The sequence below is a fragment of the Phascolarctos cinereus genome, unplaced genomic scaffold, assembly GCF_003287225.1.
Source record: "Phascolarctos cinereus isolate Bilbo 61053 unplaced genomic scaffold, phaCin_HiC Scaffold_2;HRSCAF=192, whole genome shotgun sequence".
Classification (NCBI taxonomy): Eukaryota; Metazoa; Chordata; class Mammalia; order Diprotodontia; family Phascolarctidae; genus Phascolarctos; species Phascolarctos cinereus.
In genome coordinates this window covers 132,307,521-132,319,975 of record NW_027555625.1, presented here as the reverse complement: position 1 = coordinate 132,319,975, position 12,455 = coordinate 132,307,521, and the positions used below count along the sequence as shown (strand labels likewise).

At 37.3% G+C, this 12,455-nt stretch overlaps 1 protein-coding gene across 3 annotated transcripts in view; it reads right to left on the bottom strand.

Moving 5' to 3' along the window:
• LOC110203206 (disintegrin and metalloproteinase domain-containing protein 2) overlaps positions 1–12,455 on the bottom strand; it is a 145,540-nt gene that overhangs the window by 70,070 nt on the left and 63,015 nt on the right. For all 3 annotated transcript variants that reach the window (XM_020979691.2, XM_020979693.2, XM_020979694.2), the window contains exons 7-9: positions 7,870–7,938; positions 6,911–6,982; positions 4,172–4,338 (exon numbers count right to left, since the gene is read on the bottom strand). In XM_020979691.2, coding sequence (XP_020835350.1) covers positions 4,172–4,338; positions 6,911–6,982; positions 7,870–7,938 — 308 coding nt within the window. The remainder of the gene's footprint in view (positions 1–4,171; positions 4,339–6,910; positions 6,983–7,869; positions 7,939–12,455) is intronic.

Sequence of the window (12,455 nt, the reverse complement as noted above, 5' to 3'; positions counted from 1 at the left end):
GCTGTTTGTTTTATAAAATTAATACTGATTTTTTTTGTTCTATTTGAACTACTCATAATGAGAGAGAAAACTTCCAGTAAAACATTCGTCCAGTGCTTCAGCTTGGCATGGATAGGCCAGCAGAGGGCAACTCTGGCAAGTCGTACTGAGCTGAAAAAGCTTTGTGCTGAGGGGCCTACATGGGACAAAATATGCTTTAAGAACCATCCTGAAAAAAAAAAAAAGAACCATCCTAGCTAAGGTAAGAAGGAAGCTCTTCATCTGAAACCAGCCATTAGGTGATGATATGCAAATATACATACATGCACGCAAACATAGGAACATACATAATGCATATGTACATACACACACACTGACTTCCACACTTTAGGCATGAATGTGATAAATTTTGGTGGAAAGAACTCTCCAATTTAATCACAGGTCATTAAACTGAAATTTTAAAGAGTGAGCTATATTGACCCTCCTCTCATGTACAGTGGTTTATATTCCTAGAAAAGCCACTGAAAATTGCAATGTTATAAAACAATCTCACTTAACCTAAGAAACACATTGTGAAAAGAGATTTAATTGCTGGTTAAGGTCCTAATGCCTAATTTTTTTTTAAGTAACCTCAAACATTACAGTTAATCAGCTATCCATCATATACTTATATTGTATGAAGCTTCCATAAATTAAATCCAATAGTTAATTGCATAAAATATATCATCTGATATAGTGCCGGCACACTGCAAAGAACTATCTTCTCCATAACGTCTTCCTACTTTTACTGCCACAAACCAGAAGAAGAAGAAACATCCTTGTCAGAGTCAGGGAATTTTGAAGAGTTTCTTCAGTTAGATTTTGACAAACATCTTTGTGGAGACTTGAGGGGGAAGATTTAGGATGGCCACTTGGTGGCTTTATAAGAAATGAATCCATAGCTATCTCAAAAATTTGGTTGACTTGAATGATAACCAAATTAGCTACCTATACACAAACCAAAAAAAAAAATTAAATTAATAGGTCTTTCTCACAGGGTATGGAGCCCTGGAAACCCCACCCTCTACCCTGAACTTTCCTTGAATTTTCCCACAGGGTCAAGTCTCTGGCATTTGCCTGAGGCATAGACCCATTCTAGTAATCCTTTCAACTGGCCTTTCATTGTGGCCTGCGGCCCAGTCCCCCAATTCTCTGTTACCTCTAACCTACCCCAACGCTTCACTGTTTTTACCTCAGATCTCCCAGGCTACTTCCCACCCTTGATTCCATCTAGACCCCTTCCACTTGGCACAGGTCCCCTGGAAGGGGTACCTGGTCCTTCCAAATCCTTCTCTGTTACCTCTCAGTTCCTCAAGCTATTGGCCACTCCTAGATCACATCCAGATCTTCCCACAGTCTTTCTGTACACAAATGTCCATCTTTCCCCTACTAAACTGCTCAGATTCCTCAAGAGTCTGACCAATGCTCAGATTCTTAAAATCTGGCCAATAATGCGGATTTATAGAATCTTATTCAATCTGACTAGTGTTGCTAGAAACACTAACAGTTTGGTTTTCCCAGGTTCAATAGGAACACAGGACAGGGGAAGATTAGGTTATTGATTAATGGACTTATCAGTTTATTAATTTATTGGTTTATACAAAATGCACAAACAAAATAGATTAGTTTTCACGGATTCTATAGAAATAATAGATGTTGTACTGTAAATACAGACGGCAAAAGGAATGTGCAGGAATGTTGGGACAAGTTGGAGGGTAAAGCCAAGAAATCCTATATAACCAATTGCTCTACTTCTGTATTTGTGTGTGAATTCCGTGAAGGAATCTTTAAATCAGACTCAAATTGAGTCTGGTGTTTTTATGATAGTGTTCTAATAAACCTTGTCTTTGGCTGAAAGAAGGCTTGGGTTGAATTCATTCAAGGCAGAACCTGCGTTACTTGCCCTTGAATTTTGGGGACCCAGTACCAAAATTCAAGGGCAAGCAACATTTCCATTGCAGTAATAAGTCCTTGCCAACTAGATTAAAACATTGGATTGTAGATATCCTTGCCTTGGTGTCTGGGGTTTTTTCCCCTCCCTATAATTAACCATTTTAAAGGATTAAATTTGGGCTATGACTATAAAGTAATGAGGCTGATTTTCTTCCCCACAAACATAACAGGTAATGTAAGTGGTTACAAGGATTTGGGGAAGAGCAAGCACAGTGTTCTAGGTCTGAGGCAGTCTCACCACACAGAGCCTGCTTTGCGTCCCCTGCATCTGACCATAGTTCAACTGTATAAAATAGAATCAATCTAAATTTATATTTACATAACACACTCCTTAGGCAGCAAGGTGGCTCAGTAGATAGAGTCCTGGGCCTGGAGTCAGGAAGACTCATCTTCCTGAGTTTAAATCTTGCTTTGGACACTTACTAGCTGTGTGACTCTGGGCAAATCACTTAACCCTGTCTGCCTCAGTTTCCTCATCTGTAAAATGATCTGGAGAAGGAAATAACAAAATACTCCAGTGTTTTTGCCAAGAAAACCCAAACAGGGTCCCAAAGAGTCAGATATGACTGAAATAACTGAACAACAACACACATCCTTGACCTTTCTCTCCCAACATCTTCCATGCCTTCTATCCTCCCGCCTACTTCAAAAAGAATAAATCAAAGATCTGAATACTCCCCCCCCCACCCCCACCCCCACCTCCTGCACTGGACTAGTTCTAACCCAGAGGCAAAGTGAGAGTGAGACTAGGGCCTGGGAGAAGCTGGATTCAGAAGAGCAGAAAGTTGATTGACTAAAGTTGGCTCATTTGCATGTTGCCAATTTAAAGCAAAATTTTGAGCAATTAAAGAACTATAATGTGAATTCTCAGTATTCAAAGTGCTCTAAATTAAGTATCACTTTATTATTTTTTCAAAAGTCAATGGTCAGATCATCTGCCATAATGCACCATTTTTTTTTTTGGTTTCTTCCTTAGAAATGCTATGATACTGTTCTTCTGTGGGAATTGGGGTTTCTACTCCCACTATAACTAATGTAAACATAGAAAACCCAGATTCTACACTGAACTAATCAAATAACTGCAAATAAGCCCTTCCCTTAATCAATTTAGGAGAAGGGAATTGCTTTGATCACTGGATAAAAACAGATGATGCCACTCAGCAAAGATTTTGTGATGGACTAAAAAACAAGATACATCTTTGGGTCTCTGCATGACACAGCAAGCTATTTCAGACAGTTATTCAATAAGCATTTAAGTTCCTACTCAGTAAAAGCATCATGAAAAAGACAGTCCCTGCCCCTGAGGAGCTATATTAGCTTCCCACTATCCAGAAGCCAAGTAGCTAAGCTTCAGATTCTGTAAGCTTCAAGGAGGCAGACCCCTACACTAATATCAGAGAAAAAGGGATGTTGCTTCACTATTGCCCCACTCCCTTCTACCCCTCATTTCGCATGACTTCAGAGACACTGGAGGCAGCCTATCCAACCAGAAGCAGGCAGACACACGAAGAACCACTGGCTTCAACCCAAGGGGAGGTCCTCGAGGATTTCACAAAGGGAAAAAGGGACTTCATTTTAACCAGGGGTTCTGAATTATTCTTTGCCAAAGTCCTACATATGTCCTCATCACCTATGCACTCTTTTACCCAGCACACTATACCTATTTGTGAAAGGCTGTATGGCAGATTTGGGGGAGGGGACTATTATTTGTTTTTGTTTTGACCAATTGTTTCTAATCTATAATTACCACTTTCTAAAAGGTGTGTGACCCTGGGCAAGTCACTTAACCTCTGTCTGCCTTAGAGGTAGGTAGGTGGCTCAGTGGATAGGATGCTAGGCCTGGAGTCAGGAAGACCTCAGTTGGAATCCAACCTCACATACTCACTAACTATGAGATCCTGGGCAAGTCACTTAACCTCTGTTTGCCTTAATCCACTAGAGAAGGAAATAGCAAACCACTCCAACATCTTTGCCAAGAAAACTCCAAACTGGTCAGGAAGAGTGAGACAGGACTCAAAAACAGCAAAAGCTAATTAAGCTGGTGGAGCACACCAGATGGCAGCTCATGAATCTTAATACTGAAAACATTCTAGTCCCTAGGTAATATCCCTTAAGGGATATAGTAGTCAGAAAGCTTCTGGGGACCCAGGCTACCAATGTAAGTGGGAGTTGGGGAGAGTTCAGGGGGAGCTATACTTACCTAAGTAAAAATGCCATATCATGCCTCCTCAGAACAAGGTAAGATTCTTTCCACTTTAAAAATCTCTTCAATAATTCATCAGGTTCTCCAGCAGTATTGATTTTATTTTTGTCTATCCAGAACTCCAAGGAAGACAGTACGATAGTCAAGTTAAGTGAGCTATACATCTAAAAACGGAACAGATATGGAAGACATATTCAAATACCACTAACCTAAATTAATTTTTTGAAATAAGCCTGACTCCAATTAGTTGATTATATTCCTTAGTGAAATAAGGCATTTATACAATAAATAGATGAATAATAAATAGGGGACCTTATAAAGTACCACGACAGCTATTAAAAAAATATCTAAAGAAGTGGTTCTCAAATTTTTGGTCTCATACTGAGGAAAACGTGACTGGGGATGTTGCTTCTGCATATCACTCAATCAGGGGAGTAGATGGCTATGTGACAGCATTGGAGTCAGTTTAAACTAGGAGGGAATGTGAGAAATAGAAGGGTTTTTCTTTTATTTCCACAAAAGTCACATGGAACCTGAGGAATGAAATCTAGGGGCTAGGTGGAAGATGAACAAAGGAAGCCATGAAGTAGAATTGGTGGGTGAATAGATTAACCAGAGAAAACCGGTTCTGAGGTTGGGTATAGATGAACATATCTGCATCCCAAGCAAAAGGGGTGTGGGCATAGTCAAATAAGGGAAAAAGTAAATAAGGGCCAGGGTCACTGAACTGTGGGGAGTAGGAGATGTAAACAGGAGCAGGGACTCACGTGGGGACATTAGGTGCTTCAGAGAGGCTATAACCTCTATGGTACAGTGGTACCAAGCTAATGGGGAATCACGGGAGGGAAATTTGAATCAGGAATAGGGAATAAAAAGGTGTGTATCTGTCAACACATGTGCTCTCACTCGCATGCTCTCTCACATGTGGGATGCCGGCCCTTCCCAGGCCACTCATAAAACTCCCTGGTTCAACAATGGCTTTGTGGAATTCATGGTAAAGCTAACAATACTTTGGGTTTTTATGCTCTTACAAATTATTGTGGATCTCAAAGTGTTTTTGTTTATGTTTGCTACATCTATATGTTAATATTTACCATATTAGGAATTACAACTACTAAATTTTTCATATATTTATTAATTCATTGGAAAACAACAACCTAAGCAATAATTATTTATTAAATGCCTACTATGTGTAAGGCACTGTGCTAAATGCTGGGGATACAAAAAGAGGCAAAAGACAGGCCCTATTCTCAAGGATCTTACAATCTAATGGGGAAAACAACATGCAAATAATTTAAACAAAGCAAGTGATACTGTATACAGGGTAAATAGGAAATAATTAACAGGGGAAAGGCACTGGAATTAAGAAGGATTGAGGAAGGTAGGATTTCAGTTGGGACTCAAGGGAATCCAAGGAGTTCAGCAGTCAGAGCAGAGGAGAGAGAGAGTGTTCCAGGCATAGGGAGCAGTTGGAGAAAACGCTGGGTCCTGGAAGATGAAGTGTCTTGTTTGTGGAACAGTCAGGAGGCCAGTGTCACTGGATTGAAGAATATGTGTTGAGGAGTAAGATGTGAGAAGACTAGAAAGATGGGGGAGAGGTGGTAGGTTTTCAAGGGCTTTGAATGCCAAACAAAGCATTTTGTATTTGATCCTGGAGGCAATATAAAGCTACTAAAGTTTGAGTAGGGAGGGGTGACATGATCGGACCTGAGCTTTTGAAAAAATCATTTTGGGGGTTAAATAGGGATTGGTTGGAATGGAGAGAGAGACTTGAAGCAGGCAGACCCACCAACAGGCTACTGCAATGATCCAAAAATGAGGTAATGAGGACCTGCACCAGGGTGGTGGCAGTATCAGAGAAGAAAAGGAGGCATATTCAAGAGATGTTGCAAAGGTGAAATCAAGGCATCTTGAACAGCTTGGATACGGGGGCCAAGAGATAGTGAGAAATCTAGGATGACTCCTAGCTTGCCAACCTGACAGACTGGGAGGATGATATTGTACTTTATACTAACAGGGAAGAGTAGCATCATTTTTCATATTTTTGCAAATCTCTTTAATGTCTTTCTTAATAAAAGACAGATGTATTCTCTTATCTCCTTCTGCATTCAATTTGTTGCAGTGTTGTTTTGGTTAAAGTTTATGAAGAAAATCTGACCTCATACAGATATGTAGTTGGAAAGGGAAGAGTACTTTAAAAGGCAAAAAGATCCTAGTACTATTACAAAAATTGTCATAACCTTGTAGGCCCACAAAAGAGTTCCTGGGAATCCCAAAGGTCTGTGGTCTTCACTTTGATAACTGCTCATCTAAAGTAACACTAAAGTAACATCAAAAGTCCATTTTATGAAATAATTATTCTACTTGGAGTCATGACACCAGGTTTTAACCCTGCCTTGACACTTTCAGAGCTGGTTAATGATGAGCAAGTTACTGGACCTCTCAGAAATCAGTTTCCTCATCTATGAAATGAGGATAACCTAACCATATCCCTCGGGGTTGTTGTAAAGAAAACACTTTGTAAACCTTTAAGTTTTGTGTGAACATGAATTATTATTATTCTGTTATTATTTGTCCCTATATTCTATTTAAAACACCGGGGTATGGTTTTTCTGACGTAAGGAACAGAAGGACCCTTCATCAATGGTGTCCTGAGCCTCCTCTGCAACTTAGAATATTAGATAGCTGCCTAGGGTAACTCCAGAAATCAAGAAACATGAAAAGGCAAAAGCTTACTGTGCTGACAAGTCCAATAACCATGGCAATTTTCTGAGTAACAAGGTTTGCATCAGATCCCATAAAATTATACTGAAAAATATAATGGATTTCAAGTCTGAGTAAAACAATTTAATGATATACTTTATTAACATTATAACACTAGGCTATTTACCAAACAAATGCTATTGATTAAAAATGTAAATCTTAAATTTGGAGAGGCAATTTTCCATCACAATGATGTATTACATAATAATTATGTGTAATCTATTACAATATAATAACATGTCATTATAATAATATAACATATCATTATAATAATATAATATATAATAATAATATCTTAGGGATTAAGAAATCTTTCTAGCTAAGGAGAATATAGTTAAACTCTCAACCACTGTATCTAGGAAGTAAAAATGTAAGAGAATTAAACATGTTTCCTCCTGTACTTCTTACTGTCTTTGGGCTAAGTGACTAATCATAAGAAGTATTAAAATTCTCTGGAATTCTCTCTTACTTGCTATCATTAATGTTCCCAAGTTATTATAAAGCAAAATTAATTAAAAACATTCCTCATTAAAACAATAATATAAAGAAAAAAATCAGTTTCCCAAATTTTAGAATATATTAACAAAAGAAGATTATTGCCATTATATAATTTGAACAGAAAATTATGGACAACAGTATACTATGGTGTCTTGATTCTCTCTACATTATTGAATACATTAGTTCAGTTTTATAAAATGACTATAGAATAATATACTACAGATATTATACAGTACCTGGACCATAGTAAGCACTCACAAATATTTGTTGGAAATGCAGGGGGAAAAAATCAATATTAGTGTCAAACAACTTTGCTCCAAACAGTCCCTTGGACTTCATTTTAGTCATTTTGCAGTGGAAATAAAAGGAGAGGGAAAATAAGGTATTACGAAGGTTAGAAAAGAAAGACAAAGAAATTAAAATAATGGACTTACCAGACTTTTTTCCACGACAACATGCATTTCTAGATACCCAGAGAAAGATGATAAATAATCTAACTGGGACTAAAATATAAAAAAAAAAACCACAAAGGAACATATCAACATTTAACATTTCTCATATATTTTATCTAATTTTTGAACCTTTTAAGGTATTATTAATGAACTGAAATAAGCAGAACATTTGGAAACTAAAAAATAACTGGATATTTGATAACCACAACCCAACCATGGGAATACTCATCCAAATCTCAATTACTACATGACTACATTACTATAAGAGCTTCTTATTTTTAATTAATTTTTTTTTTCAGTTGACAAAGATCTATTTTCTCTCTACCACCTCCCAACCTCCAATAAAAAGGAAGAAGAAAAACAAAACCATTACAAAAATATACAAAGTCAGGCAAAACAAAATTCCCACATTGGCCATTTCCTAAAAATCTGTATTGATCTGCCACCTAAATCCAGCAACTCTCTTTCAAGAGACAGGGAACATGCTTCATCATGGCTCTTCTTGTAATCTTGATGATTAGAGTTGTATATCTTTACAATGTTGTTACATCAATCAATATTTATTAAGTACCCACTACCTGTCAGGCACTTAAGTGTTAAGTGCTGGGGATACAAAAAACAGCAAAAGAACAACCTATTCTTAGGAAGCTCACAAGCTAATGGGGAGGACAATATGCAAGCAAATATGTATAAAGTAAGCTGTATAAAAGATAAATAGGAAATAACTATCAGAGAAGAAGCACTAGAATTAAGAAGGGTTGGGAAAGGCTTTCTATAAAGGATGGGATTTTAGTTAGAATTTAAAGCAAGCCTGGGAGATCAGTTGGTGGAGTGTTCCAGGCCTGGGGGACTGGGAGAAAATGCCTGGAACTTAGAGATGGAATGTCTTGTTGTGGAACAACCAGAAGGCCAGTGTCACTGGATCAAAGAGTACATGGCAGAAAGTAAGGTGTAAGAAGACTTGAAAGGGGGGAGGAGGCTAGATTATGAAGGGCTTTGAATACCAAACAGAGCACTTTATATTTGATCCTGGAGGTAATAAGGAACCACTAGAATTTATTGAGTAGGTGGGGTGACATGATTGGACCTGTATTTTGATGGCTGAATTGAAGATGGATTGTAGTGTGGAGAGACTTGGAAAGCAGACCCACTCCACAGGTTATCACAACAGTCCAGGTGTAACATAGTAAGAGTCTGCACTAGAGTGGTGGCAGTGTCAGAGGAAAGAAGGGAATGTATTGGAGAGATGTTACAAGGGTGAAATCAATAGGCCTTAGCAACAGATTCGATATGGGAGGTAAGAGACAGTGAAAAGTACAGGATGACTCCTACATTGCAAGCCTGAGTCACTGGGAAGACAATGTTACCTTCTACAGTAATGCAGGGAGTATTTATGGGGAAAGATAATGAATTCTGTTTTGGACATATTTTGTTTAACATATCTACTAGAAATCCAGTTTGAGATGTCTGAAAGGCAGTTGAAGATTCAAGACTGGAGGTCAACAGAAAGGTTAGGGTAAGATAGTTAGATTTGAGAATCATCAGCATAGAGATGGTAAAAATCCGTGGAAGCTGATGAGATCATCAAGTAAAGTAGTCTAGAAAGAGAAGAATCAGGACAGAATCCTGTGGGACACCTACAGTTAGAGGTCATGATCTGGATAAGGATCCAGGATAGGAGACTGAGAAGAAGCAGTCTGATAGGTAGGAGGACAACCAGAAGAGAGTAATGCATCCCTCCCCCAAAAAGAAAAGAGAGAGAGAGAGAGAGAGAGAGACAGAGAGAGAGAGAGAATATCAAGGAGGACAGGCTTATGTACAGTATCAAAAGCTATAAAGAGCTTGAGGAGAATGAGGACTAAGAAAAAGCCATTGGATTTGGCAGTTTTTGTTGTTAAATAAATTGTTCTCCCAGATCTGCCTAACTCATTTTCTAACAGTTCATAAAAGTCTTTCCAGGGGTCCCTAAACTGTTTCCTTCTTCATGTCTTGTTGCACAATAACATTCCATTACATTCATATGCCAGAACTTGATTAGCCATTCGCCAACTGATAGATAATCCTTTCATTTCTAGTTCTTTGTCACACACAAAAAAATAGCAGTTATAAATAAATTTGCATACATGGGTATTTTTCATTTTTTCTTTTATTTTATTAGGAAATAGGCCTAGTAGTGACATTGATGGGTCAAAGAATTCACACAGTTTAATAACTTTAGAGGCATAGCTCCAAAGTGCTTTTCAGAATGGTGAGCAATTCAAAGCTTTCACAGCAATCTACAGCTCAAAGCAGCAGTACATCAATGTATCTCATTTCCTACAGCCTCTTTAGTATTTGTCATTTTCCCTTTTTTTCAATTTTGAAAAATCTCATAGGTGTAAGGTAGAATTTTAGAGTTGCATTAATTTTGCCTTTTTCTAATTTTAATGATTTTGGAGCATCTTTTTACATGTTCATCTAGCTAACACTAGCTTGGATTTCATCCCTGAGAACTGCTTGTTCATATCTTTTGACCATTTATCAATTGAGAAATGGCTATGATTTTTATAAATTTGAATCAGCTCCCTATATATTTTAGAAATACAGCCTTTATCATAGAAAATTGCTGCAAAGGTTGTTTTATAGAAGTTATCTGTTTCCCTTCTAATTTTAGCTACATTCATCATGTATGTAATCAAAATTATTCATTTTTCCTTTCTAATGTTCACTATTCCCCTGCTTGGTCATAAACTCTTCCCCTATGCATAGACTTGAAAGTTATTTTTTTCCTTGCTCCTCTGATGTCCAAGTCACATATTTATTTAAAGCTTATCTTGGTATATGATGTGAGTTGGTACTGTATAGTCCAGTGCTTCTTAAACAGTGGGTCAGTTTAAGAAGCACTGAAGGTGTCTCCAGCAGAAAAAAGTTTAAGAAGCCCTGCATACCTAGTTTCTGCCATACAGCTTTAAAGTTTTCAAAGTTTTCTGTTGAATAGTGAGCTTTCACCCCAGTAGCTATAGTCATCGTGTTTTTCAAACCCTAGGCTACTAGATTCCTTTCCACATATATGTTGTATACCTAATCTATTCCACTGATCCCTCTATTTTTAACTAGTACCAAATTACTTTGATGATTATTACTTTGTAGTATAGCTGAGATGTAATATTGCTAAGCCTCCTTCCTTACCACTTTTAAAATATTTATTATTTACTTATTTTTAACATTCTTTTCTTTTTCAATTGTAAGTTCCAGATTCTTTCCCTCTCTCCCTTTCACCTTCCCGAACCCACTAAGAAGTCAAACAATATGATGTCAACTGTACATGTGAAATATGCAAAACACATTTCCATATTAGCCATATTGCAAAAAAAAAGCAAAAAAAAGCAAAAAAAAATAAAAGAAATTAAGAAAAGTATATCTCAATTTGCATTCAGAGTTCATCAGTTCTCTCTATGGAGGTGGATAGAATTTCTTCATCATGAGTCCTTGGATTATTGTATTGATCAGAGTAGTCAAGTCTTTCAGAGTTGATCATCATTACAATATTGCTGTTACTGTGCACAACGATCCACTGGTTCTTCTCATTTCACTTTGTATCAGTTCATTTGGCCTTGCCATGTTATTTTTTTGGTTTTTTTCTGTTTTTTTCTGAAACCACTCACCTCATCGTTTCTTACACCACAATAGTACTTCATCACAATCATATGCCACAACTTGTTCAGCCATTCCCCAATCAATGAGCATCTCCTCAATTTCCAATTCTTTGTCACCACAAAAAGAGGAGCTATAAATATTTGTATTTTTCCTTTTTCTTTGACCTCTTTGGGGTACAGACCTACTAGCAGTATTGCTGGATCAAAGGGTACACAGAGCTTTATGGCCCTTTGAGCATAGCTCCAGATTGTTCTCTAGAATCCAGCTGGACCAATTCACTATTCTACCAACAATTCATTAATGTTCATATTTTCCCTCATCCCCTCCAGCATTTGTCTTTTCTAATAGGTATGAGGTAGTACCTCAGAGTTGTTTTAATTTGCCTTTCTCTAATCAGTGGTGATTTACAGCATTTTTTTTGCATGGCTATAGATAGGTTTGATTTCTTCTAAAAATTGCCTGTTCATGTCCTTTAACCATTTATCAATTTGGAAATGGCTCTTATTTTTATAAAATTGACTCAGTTCTCTATATATTTGATAAATGGAAGCCTTATTAGAAAAATCTACCTCAATTTTTAATATCATTTCATTGTCTATGGTACTTTTTTTTTTAGCAAAATAGTTTTCCTAAGTCTCTCAACTAGATTTAATTTTGCTTTTGCTTTCTCTGAGATCATGATTGTCCCCTGCCCTCTTCACTTCAGAAGAAGCATAATAGACTCTGCTCTAGCCCTTCATTTCAACTCTGTGTGCATCTTTATAACCCAAGTGTGTCTCTTGTACACATTTTTGGATTCTGGTTTTAAATTCATTCTGCTATCTGCTTCCATTCTGTGAGTTAGTTCATGCCATTCACATTCACAGTTAATGATCATTCTGTATTTCCCTCTATCTATTTCTCTCTCTCTCTCTCTCTCTCTCTCTCTCTCT